Source organism: Dipodomys ordii, unplaced genomic scaffold, assembly GCF_000151885.1.
Source record: "Dipodomys ordii isolate 6190 unplaced genomic scaffold, Dord_2.0 Scaffold12, whole genome shotgun sequence".
Taxonomy (NCBI): Eukaryota; Metazoa; Chordata; class Mammalia; order Rodentia; family Heteromyidae; genus Dipodomys; species Dipodomys ordii.
This window is the reverse complement of record NW_012267228.1, coordinates 16,901,928-16,922,779: the sequence shown is the minus strand read 5'-3', so window position 1 is coordinate 16,922,779 and position 20,852 is coordinate 16,901,928. Positions and strand designations below refer to the sequence as shown.

Here is a 20,852-nt window from a genome sequence, read left to right as displayed (position 1 = left end):
TACTAGCATTGTGGGAACTGTGTATGTGGCTCAGCTGTGATGCTGGCACTTCTCAAAATGTTCTCTCCAGCCCCTACCACCTCCTGCTCCCCTACCTGTGAGCTCTTGGCTCTTAATTGTGTTGTTGTGGTGTGCTGATAGTTTGTTGGCTACTCATCCCAGTTTATGAATATATTCGGTGTGGGAAAGTGTGTCTTTCACTTTTTTATTTTTATTGTGTGCAAGTTCTGTGGCCTTGTGCTTGCTAGGTTGGTGCAATACCACTGGGCTGTGCCTCTAGCCCATCCTGGAGGCTGGGAAGAAGGGGATGGCATGTGGCAAGGCTCTCCTGTGCCGCCCCCTGGTGGAGGCAGAAGGGCATGGGAAGGGGAGAGTGTGTGCTGTGTACCAGAGAGCCAGAGGCCCCAGCTCTTCTTTCTTATGTAACACCCACTCAAGATTGCAAGATCACGGGCAGGGAAGGTGGCTCTACGGGCCCTGGGTTTGATTCCTTAGCACCACATAAGCAGAAAAAGCTGGAAGTGGCATTGTGGCTCAAGTGACAAAGCGCTAGCCTTGAGCTGAAGAGCTGAGGGACGGTGCCCAGGCCCAGAGTTCAGGCCCCATCACACACACACACACACACACACACACACACATGCGCACACACACACACACACACACACACACACACACACACGATTGCAAGATAAGGGCCTGGATCTTGTCTCACACACACACACACAGTTGCAAGATAAGGGCCTGGATCTCCTCCTGTGGGCTTCCAAAACGATAGCAGACTTGCTTGAGGCAGCATTGTTGGAACTGACCTTCAGAGGTAGTTAGGAAGGGTAGAAGATTTTGAGAAGATTCTGTCTTTGCCTTTGGATTTTTAAAATGGAGTCTCTTATATTAATCCTATGGCACTCAAAAGGGCTTTAGTATTTGTTAAATAAGACACTTTTACCTTGTAAAGTTTACATCTACTACTTGAAGATAGTTGGAGTTGTATAACATATGGGATCTACACTGTCCAGTTTCTGGAGTAAAAAGAAAAATTGGCCAGTGATTGCCACAGCTCTTGTCTCATTACAGTGGGGTTGGGCTCTGTAGTAAGACAAACCTCTTTCCAACCACAGGTAGACACTTTAGCTTAGGCCTCATAAGGCCTCCCACCAGAGTTAGTATTGGAATGGAGTGTGTTGGCTTTAGCAGAACACTAGAGTTCTATTTGTTTCCCACAATTTTCTGCATGTTTGTTTCAAATGAACCATAAGACCATTCAATGCCAACATGTGGTTTTAATAACAAATAAGCATGGGCAAATGAGTGTTGACTTAGAATTTGAAGCTTTATGCATATGCCATTGACATTACTGTCTGGGTAAATTTATCATCAGTTTAGAGTTACTCTTTGGGCATCAATTATTTGGGGATATCTATTGATTAAAAGCCACACATTTTCAGTAAGCTTTTCATAGTACATTTTCAGTTAAGTTTTATGAGTAAGTGAGAACAGATTTCCCTCAGGACTCTTTTTTTTTTTTTGCCTCTTGTCTCTGAACTATTATGGTTTATATTGTGTCAAAATGAGACTTTCAAAATAATCATATATGGTATTATATAGTTCCCTTCTTCACAAAAGTTAGTGAGAGTTTTGAAGCAGAAATTTGCTACCTACTCTGAATGCTAGGATTGGGCATGAGTGTAGCTTCCCTTTTAATTCTTCTCATCCAGTGGGGAAATGGCAGGAAACAGCTGTTCTGTGTGAATGCCTCCTCTCAGGTAGCTTATGAGGCAAGAAAAGGTGTCAAAGGATGTAGAGAAACAGCTACTTACAGAAGCTACACTGGACTTGGCTATCTTGGCTTTAACTGATGTAAAACCACATTTTCAAGTGAGCTTTAAGGTATTAAAAGTATTCTGGTCTGAAAAGTTGAAGAAATGTAATATCTAAAACAATGTATTGTATTAGCTTTTGAAGTTCATTTGTAAATCTAGTTTTCTCTTGCCTTATTTTATGTCTGTTTTTTAGGAGGAAAAGAACTTTGCCTCTTGGAATTAATGGTTGAGGGCCTTTACATTATACTGACAAATTAACAAAAATTAAAAAAAACAGATTTAATTATATGTGTATATACAAAGGTCACAAAAATATAGTTCAAAGAGGTTGTTAAAATTTTGGGATTGTATACCATTAAAAATATTTTTTTTGGCATAATTGGGGTTTGAACTCAGGAGTTTGCGAGGTAATGACTCTACCACTCTTTGCTCTACCCCAGTCCATTTGCTTTAGTGTTTGAATCAGGTCTCATGGGTTTTTGTGATTGTTGTTGTTTGTTTTTTGTTGGGCTTGCCTCCAGCCATGAGCCTTCAGTTCTTTACCTCTCAAATAACTGGGATTACAGGTATAAGGCACCATGCTCAACCTGTATACCATCTTTAATACAGCATGTTTAGGGACAGAGGGTCCCATCTGAGAGAACATATGACTTCTGGGAATGGGGAGGTAGAAAGGACATTCATGGAAAAATGAGATAGATGATAGGAGGGGGAAAATGGAAATAGTAGTTTTGTGATAGTGTCTGGGGATGGTGTTGATTTCTTCAGGAAGAGGCTTAGTGTTGCTCCTGGGGAAAGGTTTGTACCAATGGAGTTCTCTGAGCAGATTGTATAAATGTGCCACTATTTGTTTATCCTTCATAGACATTGAGTTGCCAGTTTGGGGCTCTGAAGCAACTATGGGTATTCTACACATCTTTGTGTAGAAACTTGTGTTATTTCTTTTGAGATGAAATTAGTGTGTTTAAATTTTAAAGAAACTGCCAAAGTGTTTTCCACAGTAACTGTGTCATATCACACTTTGCCAGCTGTGTGAAAGTCCTAGTTGTCCTGTGTCCATGCCAGCACTTGGTGCTTTCTCTTTTCCATTCCAACTCAGTCATCGAGTTTCTTTTTACTTTATGGCATCAGTACATCCTTTTGTTTCCCAGAGGCACAAAGCCTTTTACCATTAAGTATGGTAGCTGCAAGGTTTCCTATACATCTTTGTAAGATTGGAAACATTCCCTATTTTTCATAGTTTGCTACTTGTTTATTTAATTTTTCAAGTACTTTTCCTGCATCTGTTGAGACCATCTGGTGTTTGTTTGTTCCATCCGCACGGCAGATGATGTTGACTGGAGGGATAGAGGAAGGACTCCATGTCCTGGGATTTCTGGGATATGCTCCTGGCTCATTACCGTGGATCACTATTTTCATGTACCTTTGGGCTCACTGGCTAGGGTTTTGCTAAGAATATTTTTCCTGTTAGTTTGGCTTCACTTTGTTGATTCTTTTCTAGCTTAAGTTGCAAGCTTATATAATTGATTGATAGACTTTTTTCCTCGTGTGCTTGAAATTGTACGTTGATCCCTAAACAAGAAGTTAATTGTGTCTTCCCAAATTCTCGATATGTTGTTTTTACTTTCAGTCATTTCATAAGATTCTAACTATTTCCTTATGTATAAAGCCATAGAGAAAATAAGAAGATAACATATGAAATGATCGTTCTGTTCCTTGAGTTTATCACAGAGCTAAAGTATGGAAGTGAGCTGAGTTACCAAGGGCTACAAGCCCCTCCAAGAAGGTGCAGAACACAGAAACTTACTCCTATGGCAAAGAGATGGAGGTGCTAGTCACCACAGTAAGAAGAAAACACACTCTTAATTTTTTTTTGGGGGGGGGTCCAGTCGTGGGACCTGAACTCTGGGCCTGGGCGCTGTCCCTCAGCTCTTCAGATCAAGGCTAGCGCTCTACCACTTGAGCCACAGCGCCACTTCCGGCTTTTTTTCTTTTTGCTTATGTGGTGCTGAGGAATTGAACTCAGGGCCTCATGCATGCAAGGCAAGCACTCTACCACTGAGCCACCTTCCCAGCCCCCAGACTCTTAATTTTTAAAAAAATTGTTTGTGTCAATATTAGGAGTTGAACGCAGGTCCTTGAGCTCTCACTCAGCTTGCTTGCTCAAGGCTGGAACTCTTCACCACTTGAGCACCTCTAGTATGGCACACACGCGTGCGTGTGTGTGTGTGTGTGCGTGTGTGTGCTCGCACACGCATGTATGTGTGCATGCCAGTACTGGGGATTAAACATTGAGTCTGGATGCTGTCCCTTAATTTTTTCTACCAGACTCACATCTCTATCTCCACTTTTTGATAGTGAATTGGAGATAAGAGTCTCACACACTTTTCCTTCCCAGGCTGGCTCTGAACCTTGAACCTTATATCTCAGCCTCCTGAGTAGCTAGGATTATAGCTAATTAGCCACCTGCTAATATTTTTATCTTTGATTGCCAAAGCTCCATCAACTATTATTCCAAAATTTCTGTCGCACCGTTATTGTCTTGGATACCCTAGATCAGTCTCCTGTCTAGCCATGTACTCAGCCATTGTTGCAAGATCCTCCTAGTTAGTGTTTTGCTAAGCACCATGTGCTGTATGTGTGTGCCGCTCGCATCCGCTTTGCGTTCTCTTTAGACTGGTACTCAAGGTATTGTATAGGAAGAGTCTGCCCCATGTATTCCCTTCTCTGTGTGCCATTAGGTCTGTCCCCTCACATAGGCTTACTTAGAAGAGGTACTGTTTCCTAATGATGTCTTTATCCTTTCTGACAGAAGACCTTAGCCTACTCACATACCATCTGTCTTTCAGACCCTGGCCTGTTTCTGCCATCAGTTGATAGAAATGATCTGTGTAGCTTGAGGTCTCCTGGGACACTTTGAGTACATGGTCTTCCTGATCTTCTCTTCCAAATAGGACCTTGAGTCTGCAAATGCTTGTTCTAGTAAATGCCATGCTATAGTTTTATTTTGTTCTTCAATTTTTTTCCTGCTAGATTGCATTTCTTAAAAGACATTGAATTTACTTTAGTCGTGTGGGTTTAAGACTGTAAGTGTCAAGGTTGGATTGCTTGTCCAGGGTGTATGTTTGCTATGCCATTGGTGTTCCGTTTCTGGTTTCTACATCACTTTTCCTGGGATGGATCCTTAGAAGAAGGGACCGCAGATGAATGGTAGCTGGAGTCACAGGGCTTGGTGGAAGCGGAACCTTGTACAAGCTAGTCCAGCACTCTGCCATTGAGCTGTACTGCAGCGCTGTGGGCCTGATTTGAAAACTGAAGTTAAATCATTGGGAAATTACTATTATTGAGTATTCACATTTGTAGTAAGCCTGTTTAAATTACTTTTTTTGGAGAACGTTACTTGGTGAACTGTCTGCAATCTATCACCAAATCCTCCTTCATGCAGTATAATGAAAGTATATTTGGTGAAGTAAACTTTCAACCGAAAGTAAGGAGGTTATCCTTTGTAATATTCAACAGTACTGGTTTATGTCTGAAGACTCCATAAGCATCCCATGCCTGGCACATGATCTCTGCAGTACCAATTTAACCACAGGAAGTACCCTCTGGGTTTCCTGTCTCTCAGGACAAGGTTGCCTGAAGGATAGCCTTAGAATAGGGTTGCGTTTGTCTTATCCTGCCTAAATAACAGGGAACGAGACTTTATTAAGGTTAAGAATTATTTCTTCTGCCTTTTGTTGTTATTGTTTTTGGTCATGAGTCTTGAACTCAGGGTCTGGGTGCTGTCCCTGAGCTCTTTTTGCTCAAGGCCAGTGCTCTGCCACTTTAAGCCACAGTGCTACTTTAGTTTCTTCTGGTGGTTAATTGGAGATAAGAGTCTCATGGACTTTCCTGCCTGGGCTGGCTTTGAACCACGATCCTCAGATCTTAGCCTCCTGAGTAGCTAGGATTACAGGCGTGAACCACTGGCACCCATTCCCCCCTCTCTCTTTTCCTCCCCCCCTTCCTTCCTTCCTTCCTTCCTTCCTTCCTTCCTTCCTTCCTTCCTTCCTTCCTTCCTTCCTTCCTTCCTTCCTTCCTTCCTCCCTTCCTTGTGACTGATAATAAATTGCCTGGGTTCCCTAATGTTTCTTTTTATTGTAAATATTATTTGATAAAGGAAATTGCTAGCAAGGAAACCTGTAGCACTTCGCTCCCTTAGCTATGCCTGTCTCACTTTTCCTGGCTTGTCCATATTTTAAGCAAACAAACAAATCTAATACCAAAGTGAATTAAATCTCTACCAGTAATCTACTATTCTTAGTCATGTGCAAGTGTAGACACACACACACACACACACACACACACACACACATATACACACACACTGTGTATGGCTTAGTTTTTCTAGAATATGGGTTTGGAGCTCCCCACTTCTATCTGATCTGCTTTAGTGTATCACTCATGTAGTACTAATGTTCTTGCCTGTGTTATGTGAAATCTTAGTTACTCCCCTAGTTTTTGGAATGATATTTTAGATTGATTAATTTGACTAAACTATGTGTTTCTTAGAAGCAATTGAATTTTTTTATACTTGTTTGCTAAAATGATTGATAATGAAAGTGTTCCACTGAATAATTTAAAAAGAAGCAAAATGTTAATTTTGTATGTTGAGCACAGCTTATACAGTTTAGTAGTGAAAAACAGGGGATTTCATCCTGCCTGCATTATAGGAGTGTGTCTTAAGGAGTTTTTAGACAGACTCAAGAAGCACCAGTATCCCATGCTTTCTTGTATATGTGCAATGTAGGACACAAAGTCGGGGAAGTAGAGGGGAGACTACTGTGTAAGAAGAGGATGGAGAGAAGGGGATAAGTGAGCGCATGCAACACAGGTAGTTATGATCAAAGTACATTCTATATAAAAATGTCAGACTCTCCTGGGTGCATGCTGGATGACAGGCACGCCACCACACCCAGCTAGTGGCTGAGAAGGGTCTTGCTTTGCATACCCAGGCTGGCCTGAAACTACAGTCCCCCCAACCTCAGCCTTCCAAGTAGCAGAGATTACAGACATGAGCTCTGGCGCCTAGCTCCCCTCCTTCTCTCTCTGTCTCTGTCTGACTCCTCCCTCTCTCTCCCCCCCCCATCTCTTATTTTTTTTCAGCAAGATTTTCTATCTAGCCCAGGCTGGCCTCTAACTAGTAATTCTCCTGCCTCGGCCTTGTGAGTATAGCTGTGACACTTCATCATCATCAGTGCTCTAATATTTCTTTCAGGGACCTAGGCATTCAGAGGATTTGCTGTGTGTTGGATGCTGATCTGGGAGCTTTGATTTATGATAACCCCATCCTACTACCATCCTCAACTTTCTTACTTTCTTACGATTTTCCAGTGGACTCCTGACTCCTTGAGCTCCCACTAAGTCAGCTGATAGGGTGTGGTTTCAGAGGAAACAGCAGCGGAAATAAACTCCAGGGCAAATTAACCTATACAACAGGGCCTATGCAGTTGCTTTTAAGATGTTGAGAAGCTGGGAGTTGAGTTTGCGTGTTTTCAGTGTGTGATATCTGTTAGACATGCAAGTGAAACTGTTAGAGGGGACATTGATGTCACAACCTGTCAGACAAACCTTTAAACATTAGATTTACTGTATGTATGTAGTTTACATATTGTTTGGATGTGTGCAGCCTTTTAAGAAAAGAGCCTCATCAAAAAATACCACTTATTGTTTTACTTTGTAAAGCCATAGAATGGTCAGCAATATCTTACACAATAACTTGACTCACAAACCATTTTCTATTCTGAGCACTGTACCAGATTGCTTTAAGTCTTTAAGATATTACTCATTTTTCACTTATTTTATAGCTCTCATACATTTTTACCTAGTTTCCTAATTTGTAAAAAGGAAAGTATCCAAGTGTTGGTGGCTCACGTCTACAATCCAGCTACTCAAGAGACTGAGATCTGAGGATCACATTCAAAACCAGCCTGGGCAGAAATGTCTCTGTGAGACTGTTCTCTCCAGTTAACCACTCAAAACCCAGAAGTGGGGCTGTGGCTCAAAGTGGTAGACCTTGAGCAAAAGAGCTCAGGGACAGAGCCCAAGCCCTGAGTTTAGGTTCTACAACCAAGAAAAAAAAAAGAAATTAATTACCATAGTTACAATAATTTCTAGACTTAGAAATAATACACTTTTTCAGTTAGTTTTTTTTTTCCCTAGAGATAGTAAAATAATGATTTCCAAGATTCTGGGTTTTAATATGAGAGGTTTCACCTTTATTAGTTGCAGAAGAGAAAATAGAGATTTTTATTCTCCTCATGTTCACTCCCATTTTGGGGGGATGGGAGAGGGGGGTAGCACTGGGTCTCTTGCTAGGCTTTTTCTCTTATGACTGGCACTCTACAATTGAGCCATGTCTCCAATCCAGCTTTTTTGGTGGTTAAGTCTTATAGACTTGAGTACTGGGGCTGGCTTCAAACCTCCATCCTCAGATCTCAGTCTCCTGAGTGGCTAGGAAGAATCGCAGGCAGGAACCACCTGGTCTGTTTATTTATTTTTTACTTGTGCCTGTACTAGGGTTTAACTCATGGTCTGAGTACTGTCCCTTAGTTTATTTGCTCAAAGCTGGTGCTCCATCGCTTGATACATACCTCCAGTTCTGGCTTGTTTCTGATTAATTGGAGAAAAGAGTCTCATGGAATTTTCAGCCCTGACTGGCTTCAAACTGTGATTCTCAGAGCTCAGCTTCCTGAATAGCTATGATTACAGCCATGAGCCACTGGCGCCTGGTCTTGTCTCTTCTTAGGTTGATGAGTAGTTTTATCATAATAGGTTACATACTTACATACTTTTAAAATATGAGAGATTTGCTTTCAGGATTTCCAAACTATAGTGAATTACAGACTAATCTGATATTACAACAAAATAATATGATAAAATATTGTCATATATCTGAGAACACCAGTGTGGAAAATGATATTCTAGGAGCTTCTTTCACCTAGATTGCTATGGTGATGCTGTAGACTATAGAGATAGAAAAATCTCATCATAATGTCACTATGTATGAGCAACCTTCCCCCCTTGCCTCTAGCACTGTTAGTGATTGGCAGCAGCTTCAGGTTCTTCACTTACAGACTCTGATGTACTTGCTACTTGCACAGTGGATTCTTCCTCTCCTTTCTCTGCTACTTCGATGGGCATGCACTGACAAGCGTGCGCGTGCATGCGCGCTCGCACGCACAGGTATGTGTTTGTAGTTAATTAAAAACCACGAAAGGAAGACTGGGCACTGGTGGCTCACACCTGTAATCCTAGCTACTCAGGAGACTGAGATCTGAAGATTGAAGTTCAAAACCAGCCTGGGCACCTTCCGATCAGCCTTACCACCAACTGACAGCCAAAAAAGCCAGAAGTGGAGCTGTGGCTCAAGAGGTAGAACACTAGCCTTGAGCACAAAATCGCCGGGACAGTGCCTAGGCCCCTGAGTTCAAGCCCCAGCTGTGGCACCAAAACAAAACATGAACAGGCACCAGTGGTTTATACCTCTAATCTTAGCCACTCAGGAGGCTGCAGTATGGAAGATTGTGATTTGAAGCCAGCCTAGATGGAAGAGCCTTTGAAACTCAATTTCTAAAATAAATAGCAAAAACCAGGACAGGAGGAGTAGCTTACATGAAAAGATCACCATTTAGGCAAGTAAGCAAAATAAAGAAATAAATCCACAAAGGGTATTTATGGTTAAAATTCTTTGCTGATAGGTCAAATGCTAGCAATCTACATTGGAGGTTCTTATACTTTGTCTTTTCCTCCCTTCCTTCTTTTCTCTCCTTCTCCCCGCTCCTTTCTTTTCCAGAGCTGAGGACCAAATTCAGGGCCTTGCACTTATCAGGCAAGGGCTCTTCCACTAGGCTAAATCCCAGCCCTTTTTTGCACTTTGTAATTGTCACTATGGGCCAAGGAGATCTGAGCCTCCCTTCCCTTACTCTTGGTACCACCAAAGTGGAGTGGGTAAAGGCATAGTGGGATACTAATGGACACAACCCTAGCCAAGCACAGCGACTTGGAAGTTGCCATGCAGTGCAGGAAGCTCCTCTGTGAGTCATTTGTAGGATCTCTTGGAAATGAGAATGGCCCAGCCCTTGTACCCACTACTCTATCTGTGGCAACCCTACCACTTCCTTGCTGACTTTCAAACCCCTTGTAATGGAGGTCTTGCACACAGTTTTCTTGAGTTTTAAAAATCTTACTCCTGGAGAGTTCTGGTTGTTTCTGCCATATATGGTAACTTACACAGCTTTTGAAATGATTTTGTTTGTTCTTTAAGCTTCCCAGGTCACTTAATGATGTTGTGTGCATTGCAACTTATAGTTAAGACTTTTTTTTCTTTTTCCTTTTCTTTAATTTTTTTTCTTTCAATACTGGGGTTTGAACACAGGGCGTCATTCTTACTAGGCAGTACACTGGATTTTTTACTGGTATTCTGATGTGAGTTCTATTGAAAAGTAAAATTTTAAGGAAAATGATACCTTAGAAATTCTATCTTCATGACCCTGCCATTATATTATAAATTGCTTTCTTGCTTTTGAAGGACTCTAGAGTTACAGTCTAATACTTGAGGAAAGGTAAGGAGCGCTCATAAGATGGTAGATAACAACAGCCACCAAAAAGGAGTGTTCATAACATAATTGTATACATTGTTTATGCCCCTTCCTCCTGTTTACCTCATAGATTTCTCTTTATCTTCCTTCCCTGGAATCCTCAGTAATTGCTGGAGTACAGTTGTTGCGATGTTTGTTTGTTGCTAAGTGGAGCCCAGGTTGTATTTTAGCAGATTTCCTCCACATCTGCATCTTTGATGGTGGCTGGGTTTATGGCCTCTCACTTATTAGTGCTCTGGGTCATAACAACCTTATTCAAACACAACATCTTACGCGGTGGCTTTAAACAGGTCATGACAGTGAGTGGTTTTGTAATGTTTGGTGCAATAACGTGAGTATGCTATGTTTTGGAGTAGAAGACTTCTGAGTGGAGCTATTCATTTTCTTCATCTATAAAACATAGTAGAATAACAGTTTACAGCTGTTTGGGGTATAAAATTGCACATTTTGAAGAACCATCACTGTTGTGTAACTGCAGAGCTGACTGGGGGATGGGGGGAGCTAGCTCTTGGGCAGGGCAGGGCAGGGCAGGGCAGGGCAGGGCAGGGCGCTGTGTTGTGCTAAGGCCAGGGGAAACGTTTGTGTTCACTGTGGAGCTGTTTGTGACAGTTCTTCCACATGTGTGCAGCACATTTCCACCATGGTTTTCTATTCTGGAAATGACAGCAAGTGTGCAACACAATTCAGCTTGAAGAACTTTGAAGAATTTTCACACATCAGGAGTTTATCTTACTGGAAGCCAAAAATAAATTTAATTATTTAAGCATTTATAGCATATTTAATTGTCTTCGGCTGTCAGTTAATTTTGGTTTAGAGAGTAAAGTTGAGGTTTACTGTTGGTTTGCTTTTTAAAATAAATATCCACTGGAATTGTTTGGCTATTCCAGATGTGTGATTTTTAAATTACCTCTTTAAACCAAAGGAACAATTTGATGAATAACTTTAATAGAGGAAAATAGCCTTAGTGTTCGTCCATAGAATGTACAATCTAACAGCATTAAGTACCACAGTAAGTTCAGATAACATTCAGACCATCACCCTAAAATTTTATGGGTTATATTAAACAAGAAAAGTCCTAGCAAGGATCTTACAATAAATTTTAAAGCTTTTTTCATCTTACAAATGTGAAATATTCATATTTCTGTTAGGAGAGAAGAAAATAATCTATAATACTACCAGTTAGTCCTTTGGGGCATGTTTTATTATATATATATATATACATTTTTAGAAATTTAGAAAAGCTTTAGATAACATTATATAATCAAGTTTGGAGTTTTGATAATTAATTGAAAGTATAGCTCATGTTCGAATCAGACCATGTCGATCCTTTTGTGTTTGATGACTAAAACAACTAAACTACAGTTGACTTCCCTAGTGGAACTTAGACAGTTAATTCAAGCTAAAAGCATTGATTTTTCTCTCTTTCTTTGCCATTTCCTTCTGAATAGAAGGCAGATTTTCTTTCTGTGGTAACTGTCAAACTCAAGCCTCCCTCTTACTCTAGCAGAATTAATTGCTGGACTTTTAAGTTTATGATTAAATACAAAAACGTGAGAAGCAACTTCATGCCCTAATAAGAAGCAAATCCCTGTTAATTTCACACTTGCCATAGGTTCGAGTCTACACTGACCACCATTAGGGACTGAGCTGAAGACAGATGACATCACTGGGGCCAGAGTGTGCCCAGGCATTGTCACTGCAGCTTTGGCCCACTGGGCCAGAGTGGATGGTACACAGGCTTACGGGAATGGTCCATTGGGATACAGGCTTTCGTGTTTCAGTGCCCAGGACTTGTTCACATGTGCTTTTCCCTCCATTTCACACTGTCACTTGATGTGTGTGGGCTAGAAAAACTGGAGGGTTTATAACTACATTATTCCTCTTCTTCTCAACCTGCATAAATTTGCTTAATATTGGCTATTTTTATGTGTATGTATGTGCATGTATATGTAAAGTTGTATACACATATATTAAAGTTAAAATGAAATGTCTCTGATAATTACAGGGTTTTACAACAAAGAATGCCAGACAAATGCTGATTTTTCTCACCTATTTTGTTTTTTTCTCCTCTTCCCCAGATTCCTTTCTCTTTGGTCCAGTTTCCCTTGTGGGAGTCCTTAAAAGTAAGTTTTTCAAGGTTCATATGCATGCAATCTCTGTCCGTTTTCACCAATAGAATATAATGGTGAGTTTAAGACTCAGTATTACAGCTGAGAAGGTCTTGTGCACGTGATTTGCACAGTGAGCCTGTTCCATTGGTCTCATCTGGTATTAGGAATGCAGAGAGCAGGCAGGACTGAAGAAACAGCTTTGTCTTTGCATATTTCCATATTACTGCTGTTTTTCTTCACACATATGTGTTTTATTTCACTGTATAAGTGTACAAGTATGTGTGTGTGTGAGAGAGAGAGAAAAAAAGAGAAAGAGAGAGAGAAAATGTAACATCAGCAAGAGTACAGAAAAGACAGCGAGGCCATGAATGATTGAAAGGCCAGGACTCCTTGAGACACATCAAGCAGGCAAGAGGAGGCTATGGGGTTCCCAGTAAGATGTGGAGCCCTTAGTGAGAAACAGCAGTGTGGGCACTAGTGAGTAACTCCTGGAGAAAACACTCATTTGTTCAGGGAGGAAAAATAATTTAAAATCTGATTACACATAGACTTTGCATTAGGCTTTGCCACAGTGATACTGAAAGGTGTGGAGCATGATATTAAGTACATAATACCTATGTACTTTAAATGCCAGCATTTTAAAGACTAATAAAATATTAGAGAACCTCTTACATGGTAAGGAAAAGTACTATTTTTGAAAACTTTCATGTTATACCTGTGTGCATGTTCTTGAATTCCTGTTTTATTGGGTTTCTATGTATTTCTTGCTGGGCTAATGGTGAAAAAAGATAGAAAGATCTTAGTGAAGTAAAAATGACTCATAAATAACGAAAGGTAAAATGGCACGGTATCTGGATAGCTAGCTGGGCACTGGTGGCTGCTGCCTATAATCCTAGGTACTTAGGAGGCTGAGAGAGAATTCAGATTCAGAGTTGGCCTATGCAGACAAATCTGAGACTGTTACCAACAGTTAGCCATCTGAGATTAGAGGTAGAGCTCAAGGGTTGAGTGTCAGCCTTAGCAAAAGAGCTTAATAAGAACTGGAGGTCCCAAGTTAAAACGCCAGGACTGGTGTTCTCCTTGCCCTAAAAAAAAGAAAGAAAAGAAAAAAATCTAGTCCTTAGAAAAAGTGAAACAAAAGGAATCCATAATTGTATAGAATTACTATTCACTAAATGATCATACACAATATCTTTTGAACAATGTCATGAGTTATTTGAACTCTATTGAAGTTATACACTAAAGAATAATAAGTTTATATATAACATGACTTTTTTTTTTGGTTGCGGGGCTTGAACTTTGGGTCTGGACAATGTCCCTCAGCTCTTCAGCTCAAGGCGAACACTCTACCACTTGAGCCACAGTGTCACTTCTGGTTTTCTGGCGGTTAATTGGAGATAAGGGTCTCACGGACTTTGCTGCCCGGGTTGGCTTTGAACCATGATTCTCAGATCTTAGCTTCCCGAGTAGCTAGGATTACAGGCATGAGCCACCAGTACCCTACTAACATTACTCTTAAAAACAATATTAGGTGGGCACCCAGTGGCTCATGCCTGTAATCCTAGCTACTCAGGAGGCTGAGATCTGAGGATTGCAATTCAAAGCCAGGTCAGGCAGAAAAGTGCCAGAGAGACTCTTATCTCCAGTTAACTACTCAAAAACCAGAAGTGGTACCGTGGCTCAAGTGGTATAGTACTAGCCTTGATTACAAAGAGGCTCAGGGACAGCGCCCAGGCCCTGAGTTCAAACCCCACAATTGACAAAATAAAAATAACATTAAAATAAAAATAACATTAACTATTGAGAAATAGTTTTTATATGTGATCTGATTTCAAGAGGTAGTAGTACTTATTTAACATAGCTTTTTTGGTCTTTTATTGTTATTTTGTTCTGAGTATGTTATTCTGTGTGGTGCATGATGAAAATAGATTTCTCAGGCAGGCTTTTGAGGCATGAAGTGACAGCCATCCAATGAGAAGGTCACATTCCATTAGCATACCAGCACTCCCTTTTAGTGTGTGGCAGAGAACAATAAGCCAACAGCTGTCCAGCAAACAAGCTTCACTTTATGTGTGCCTCAATAAGCAGCATCCACCCAGATCTGCATGATCTGCCATCCTCATGCCTGAGCTCTGTGAAGGACTGTCTGGAGGCCCAGAGAGGGGAAGGCACAGGCTCAGTTCTTCCCCCTGTGAAGGACATATGGAGGACTCTACCTAGTTAAAGTCATGTCACGGCAATCATAGATATCAAGCTGTGCTTAAAAGAAGTTAAAAACATACATATGAAGATGCCATGTATTTTTGAACTTGAGCTTCTTGAGGAATAAGACATGATAAACTTCACTCCTTAAAGGTGTGCATTTTTGCAAATTTTGACAGATGTTGGGAACCACCACTACAACCAAGTGTTTTCTAGCGCTCCCAAGTTCCCTCAGTGTTCCCTCTGCTCCAAACCTGTGTTTTCCCCTTTTCCACACTGTTCCCTGAGTAGATAGCATATATCCATCACAGGGCATCTTGTGCCTTCCTTCACTTCAGTAGAACTCTTGATGTTCTTCATGCTGATTCTTCATTGGTAATTTTTTAAAATCACTTTGTAGTATTTCAAGGTATGTCCATGTGCAGTGCAGCGCTTTGGTTTTTCCATTCATCACTAATATGCACGTGGGATGCTTCCAGGTTTGGTGGGTATGAAAAAACTGCTCTAAAGATTTGCTTGTAGGATTTGTATGGATGTTGGTTTTTAAAAGTACCAGGGCGTGGTGTTGATGGGTTGCAAGGAAAGCATGTGTTTGATTTTATAAGGAACTAGGAAGGTGCGTTCCACGGTGACGCCCCCATCCCTCCTTCCCACCCAGGGTCCAGGGGCTCTGTCTCTAGTATTGCTTGTTAGTTGATTTGAAAAAAATCAACTGGCTAATAGTGTCTGATGGTGGTTTTCATTCCTAGTTCCCCTTAAGGCTGAATAATGCTGAGCATCTTTTCATAAAGTAATAGTGTTCAAAAGAAATGACAAAAAAAAAAAAACCCAAAGCATGTGAATGTGAGGTCATAGTGTTTTTAAAGAAGTCAGCAGTTTGGGTACTTGTTTTATTTTCATGTTTACGATTTTATCCATTTGAACTTGCTTTTGCAACCAGGGAGAGAGATTTTCTCTTAATTGGGTTTTTGTGGGAATGCTCCTCCGGAAACGTTCTCAGCCAGGACCTGGCTGTACGCTGTGTGCCTCTGGGAGTGGGGTCTGGAGGTGGGACCAGTTACCATTGTCCTAAACTTAACTCTCAAACTCCTCATTGCCTTTCTTCTAAAGTCGCTTCATTGGGCTGGGAAGGTGGCTCAGTGGTAGAGCGCTTGCCTTGGGTTCGATTCCTCAGCACCACATAAGCAAAAAGAAAAAAGCGGGAAGTGGCGCTGTGGCTCAAGTGGTAGAGCGCTAGCCTTGAGCTGAAGAGCTGAGGGACAGCGCCCAGGCCCAGAGTTCAGGCCCCATGACTGGACCCCCCAAAAAAATAAATAAATAAAGTCGCTTCATTCTTCCATTAGCCTTACCTCTGTTCTCCCAATGACCTCATCTCAAGCTCTACATTAGATAGGATTTTTGCTGTATCACATTGCTATCTGTGTTCAGCTCACTTTTCAGAACCCAAGGCCACCTGTTAGATTCCTAGTTTGTCCTACCTGGCGCAAGTCCTAACAAGTTCTCTACTTCTCATCCATTTTACACACTGGTTCTCCTCGACATCTCTGTGAAGTAATCCTTCTCAGAAAATGTTCTCAGGTGATCAGGAAATGAAGACTAAAGCATGAGGCTATTGGTTCTCAAGGATCTCCTCACTATGCCCCGAGCTGGTTTTCCCAGCTTCTTTCTCCTCATTGTTTTTTGCAAAATCTTTCCCCTCAGTCAGAGCGGCCTCCTTGCTGCTTTTAAATATTTCTCTCCTGGTTGTTGGCTTCTTTCTGGATGACGCTTCCAAGGATCCCAAAGTGATGTGTATTTTGAAGCTCAGTCCAGGTTTCGATCTCCTACTCGACTCCTTCCTGTCCAGGACATATAGATTGACCCTTAGATTGTCTTGATTGCTGATGGTATTTAATCACACACTGTATTGTGTGTAAGACATTTTAGAACCAAGCTTAACAGTATTCAGAGAAGGCCTCAAACATCTACCATTGATAGACAAATGGCTTGTGCAGTTGCTGCGTCTTTATTGCCATCTGCTTTGAGCCAAACAAAAACAATGGAAAACAAGATTTATATTTACTCCAGATGTTTCTGGAAGCCTAGGAAGAAAAGCGTGCCGGAGTTCATGGTGTTTAGTACCTGACAGAAACCGTGGCTTATGATTTCATCTTGTCCCTTGGCTATGGAGGCTGCTTTAAGAGTTTTGATTCTCACATTAATAGTTCCATAGCAAACCACTTCAGTCCACTCTGCCAGCCTAGTACTACCAGCTGTCCACGTGACTCCTCACTTAAGGTGGCTCAGGGTGTGAGGGGAGGGAGAGGGAGAGGAAGAAAGAGATTCATGCAGCAAAGGTTGTGGCTTCGGGGGCGGAGGGTGGGGGGGAACCGCCTTCCTCAACTAGTTCCTCAGTCTGATCTGTATGCTTAGCTTCTATACTTCCTCCCAAATTTCAGGTTGTGAAGCCAAATGCTTAATATCTAGTCCATTTCTATAAGTTTCTTGACTTGAACCTAAAGATGAGTGTTAGCACAGACATAGTGAGTTAGGGCCTTTGTCCAAAAAAAAAAATAAAAGTACATCAGAATTCTTCCTTTGTCTTCTTTCCTCCCCCTTTCCCCTTCTTTTCTGGTCTTATATTTGTAGGCAAGTGCCCTACCACTGAGCTACAGCCTCAGCCCACTTTCTTTGAGTCATTTTCTTATTCAGGTTTAGACTAAAATGAGGCATAAAATCCACGAAGACAGTAAGATTCCTGTGGTAAGTCACACTGCCTTTTAAAATTAAATTATCAAGCATGGATCCATGTTAAGCACTTTCTGAATATGCCTGTAATGATTCATCAGTCCTTTGGAAGTATAAGACTCTGTCAGTATGATTGAAAGGGACCTTTCTAGATACTTGCATATAGTTTCTTTTTATAATGTATTTTTGTTTTTTTGTGCCAATACTGGGGCTTGAACTCAGGAACTTTTGCTCTTTCTTGGCTTTTTTACTCAAGGCTGGTGTTCTACCACTTTAGCCACACCTCCACTTCTAGATTTCTGGTGATTAATCAGAGATAAGAGTCTCTCAGATTTATCTGCTTGGGCTGGCTTTGAACCATGAATCTCTGATCTCAGCCTCCTGAGTAGTTAGGATTTACAGAAGAGAGTCATCAGCCACCTGACAATAGCTTCCTTTAAAAACAGAGTGATAGGGCTGGGAAGGTGGCTCAGTGGTAGAGCACTTGCCTTGCATGCATGAGGCCCTGGGTTCGATTCCTCAGCACCACATAAACAAGAAGAAAAAAGCCGGAAGTGGCGCTGTGGCTCAAGTGGTAGAGCGCTAGCCTTGAGCTGAAGAGCTGAGGGACAGTACCCAAGCCCAGAGTTCAAGCTCCATGACCAACAAAGAAAAACAAAATCAAAAGCAAAAACAGAGTGATACTTGAAGCCAGTGGCTCAGGCCTGCAATGCTAGCTACTCAGAAGGCTGAGAGCTAAGGACCACAGTTCACAGCCAACCCTGGGCAGAAAAGTCAGTGAGACTTTTATCCCAAATTAACCACCAAAAAGTTGGAAGTAGATCTCAAATAGTGGCTCAAGTGATAGAGCACTAGCCTTGAGTGAAAAAGCTCAGGGACAGTGCTCAAGCCCCAGGACCAGCACAAAACTAAACAGAAAGAGTGGGAATGTGGGAGTGTATGCTTCAACATACTTGTTCTTTCCACTTGTTTGTGTTTTGCATGTCTTGGGGTTTGGGTGTGTGGTGTGATGAGTATGTGCTACCCTGTTTTGTTCTGCCTCAGCAGACACTGCGTTTGATCGCAGCCTTTCTGCCAGCTGAGCCTGAACACATCTTGAAGACCATCTCAGCCCGGTGCGCCACAGTGCAGTCCAGTCATCTGTGACATGGCACCGCTCTGCCATGCCTCATTCTTATGATTCTCTGCTTAAGTGAGAATATAAACTGTCAGCTATGCAGGTTGGCCAATTTATACTTCTTTTTTTTTTCATTCTTTGCACAAGGGGAAGTTATTGAATGCTACTTACATTGTTGGAATTCATGTGCATTGTAGGAATTCATGCGGGGCACCAAATATTTACCTTCCTTCTTTGTAAGAGTAGCCACAAGGCACGCTAGAGCTCCAGAGATAAGGGAATATGGCCCCCATCTTCTATCAAATCCTATAGAGCAGAGATTGCCTTTGGGGATAGTAAAAGCATAGTGCCTCTCCTTGTATTTTTCTGTTGTGGTAGAGGACGGAGGCCTGTCATTGTGTCTGCTTCCAGATGAATGCATCTTGTCAAGGCAAGACCTTCAACTCCTTCCTTTGAACTATTTTGGATAAACATCTTTCTAAAAAGTTTAATTTTTAGTTGATGTAATGATTGTGCATAATTTGGGGGGCACTATGTGGTGTTTTGCTACTTGTAAATATTGTGCAGTGATCAGTGGGAGGGGGGCATAGTCACCATTCGTCATTTCTTTGCGGCAGTAATGTCCTAGCTATCTCGTATCTCTGTTTTGAAAGATTGTGCCATAGTTAAATATAACAAGAAAAGTGTTCTTTTGCAGATAGAAGTTTTAAAAATAACCATACCTATGGATGACTCATAGTAAACATCAGGAGCATCAGTTACATTATTTTGTTGTAACTTTCTCAGACAGTGAGATGATACTGAGTGAGGGAGAGCTTTCTCCAAAAAAATTTTTTTTAAAAAAACAGCCCCACATATAAAAAGCTCAGAGAACCTTCAGTCAGAACAAACACCCAACAAAATTTAGCCAAACACATCTAAAAATATTATGATGGAAATGACAATACCTAAATATTACTGAATAAATGTAGCATCGTATCCCACCCTGCTTTTGCTCAACAACAGTAAATACCATTCCCTATTCAAGACTTTTTTATATAGAAATCTTATCTTTACTACTCTACTTATATAGCATATATATAGTTGACTACCTTAACCTACTGAAACCAAGTACAAACCAACCCACATAACAGTGGTGCTACTGACGTATCCTAAGTAGCTTCATTCTAGCTGTAGGTAGTTGTTACCAGAATAAACAGTGCACTCCACATGATTCTTTTTAAGCAGTTTTGTGTGAGTGTGTGTGTCCGTCCAGTTTTAAGGGAAGACTGGTTCTGTGTGAGGAACTCATGCTGGCCTTTGGCCATTTGATTACATTGCTGGAACCATAGAATGGCAGCAGCAAGTGGTACCTGTTGGGCCTTCTTTTCAGTTTTCCATGTTTGTTTTGGAAATCTTTATTGAAGAGATGGTACATCTAGCAGAGTAATAAGATCATAGGTAGCTGTTGTGTGCCGTAGCTGCACAGTAGCTCCTCAGTTCCAGCACAGGAGCACTTGGGAGAACGTTAGCTGCTAGCTTTGCTGTGCTATAAAACCTTGGCGGTAGATTTGATCAGTGAGACCTCCACAGACATGATATTGGAAGCAAGTCTAGGTTTGAAAACCTTAACATCACAGTCCTCTGATGTCATTTATTTGGAATCAAGGAGGTGATTTTGTACACGACTTATAATTGGTACCCACAAACATTTTATAATGTTACACGATGGGAAGCTGTTTAAGTCCTACTGAATAATTTTTCCTGTCCTGGACCCCTATGAGTAGTTGTGTTCTTCCGCCAGTAGCATGTGTTTGGGAAGATCTGAAGTGAAAAGGAACCTGCCCCAGGCTTGGACCCAAGCGAGTGTGACTGCAGCCTCTCTCTTGAGAATACTACTGCTTACACCTGCTACTTTGGTTCCTCTAATAGGACTTCAGCAAGCAGTGAAGATTTTCTTGGGAGCAACCTGGCTATCTTTGTAGCAGTGCCTGAATAGCGGCCAGATAATAGAAATATCTTCATTCAAAAAACAGGGCTGGTGTTTACAAATTGCATACTTTAAATAGTAGTTATTATGGTGAAATTCATTTAAGGCCCACAGCATAGTTAATAGTCTTGTGCCACTTTCAAGTTCTTAATTTGATCATTGTGCTGTAGAAGCTAGAATATCTGCCACAATATATTATTAATATACTACATTTTCTTGATCCAAATCATCAAAAAGAATGATATTGCCTTATTCATAAGGAAATGG

The 20,852-nt window shown here is 41.3% G+C and overlaps 1 protein-coding gene across 3 annotated transcripts in view; it reads left to right on the top strand.

The window, feature by feature from the left end:
- The window catches only part of Slc25a26 (solute carrier family 25 (S-adenosylmethionine carrier), member 26), an 89,586-nt gene that overhangs the window by 53,311 nt on the left and 15,423 nt on the right, over nucleotides 1-20,852 (top strand). For 2 of the 3 annotated variants that reach the window (XM_013010471.1, XM_013010468.1), the window contains exon 6: nucleotides 12,538-12,582. The exons of the other annotated variant lie outside the window; for it this stretch is intronic. In XM_013010471.1, coding sequence (XP_012865925.1) covers nucleotides 12,538-12,582 — 45 coding nt within the window. The remainder of the gene's footprint in view (nucleotides 1-12,537; nucleotides 12,583-20,852) is intronic. 3 annotated transcript variants of the gene reach the window in all.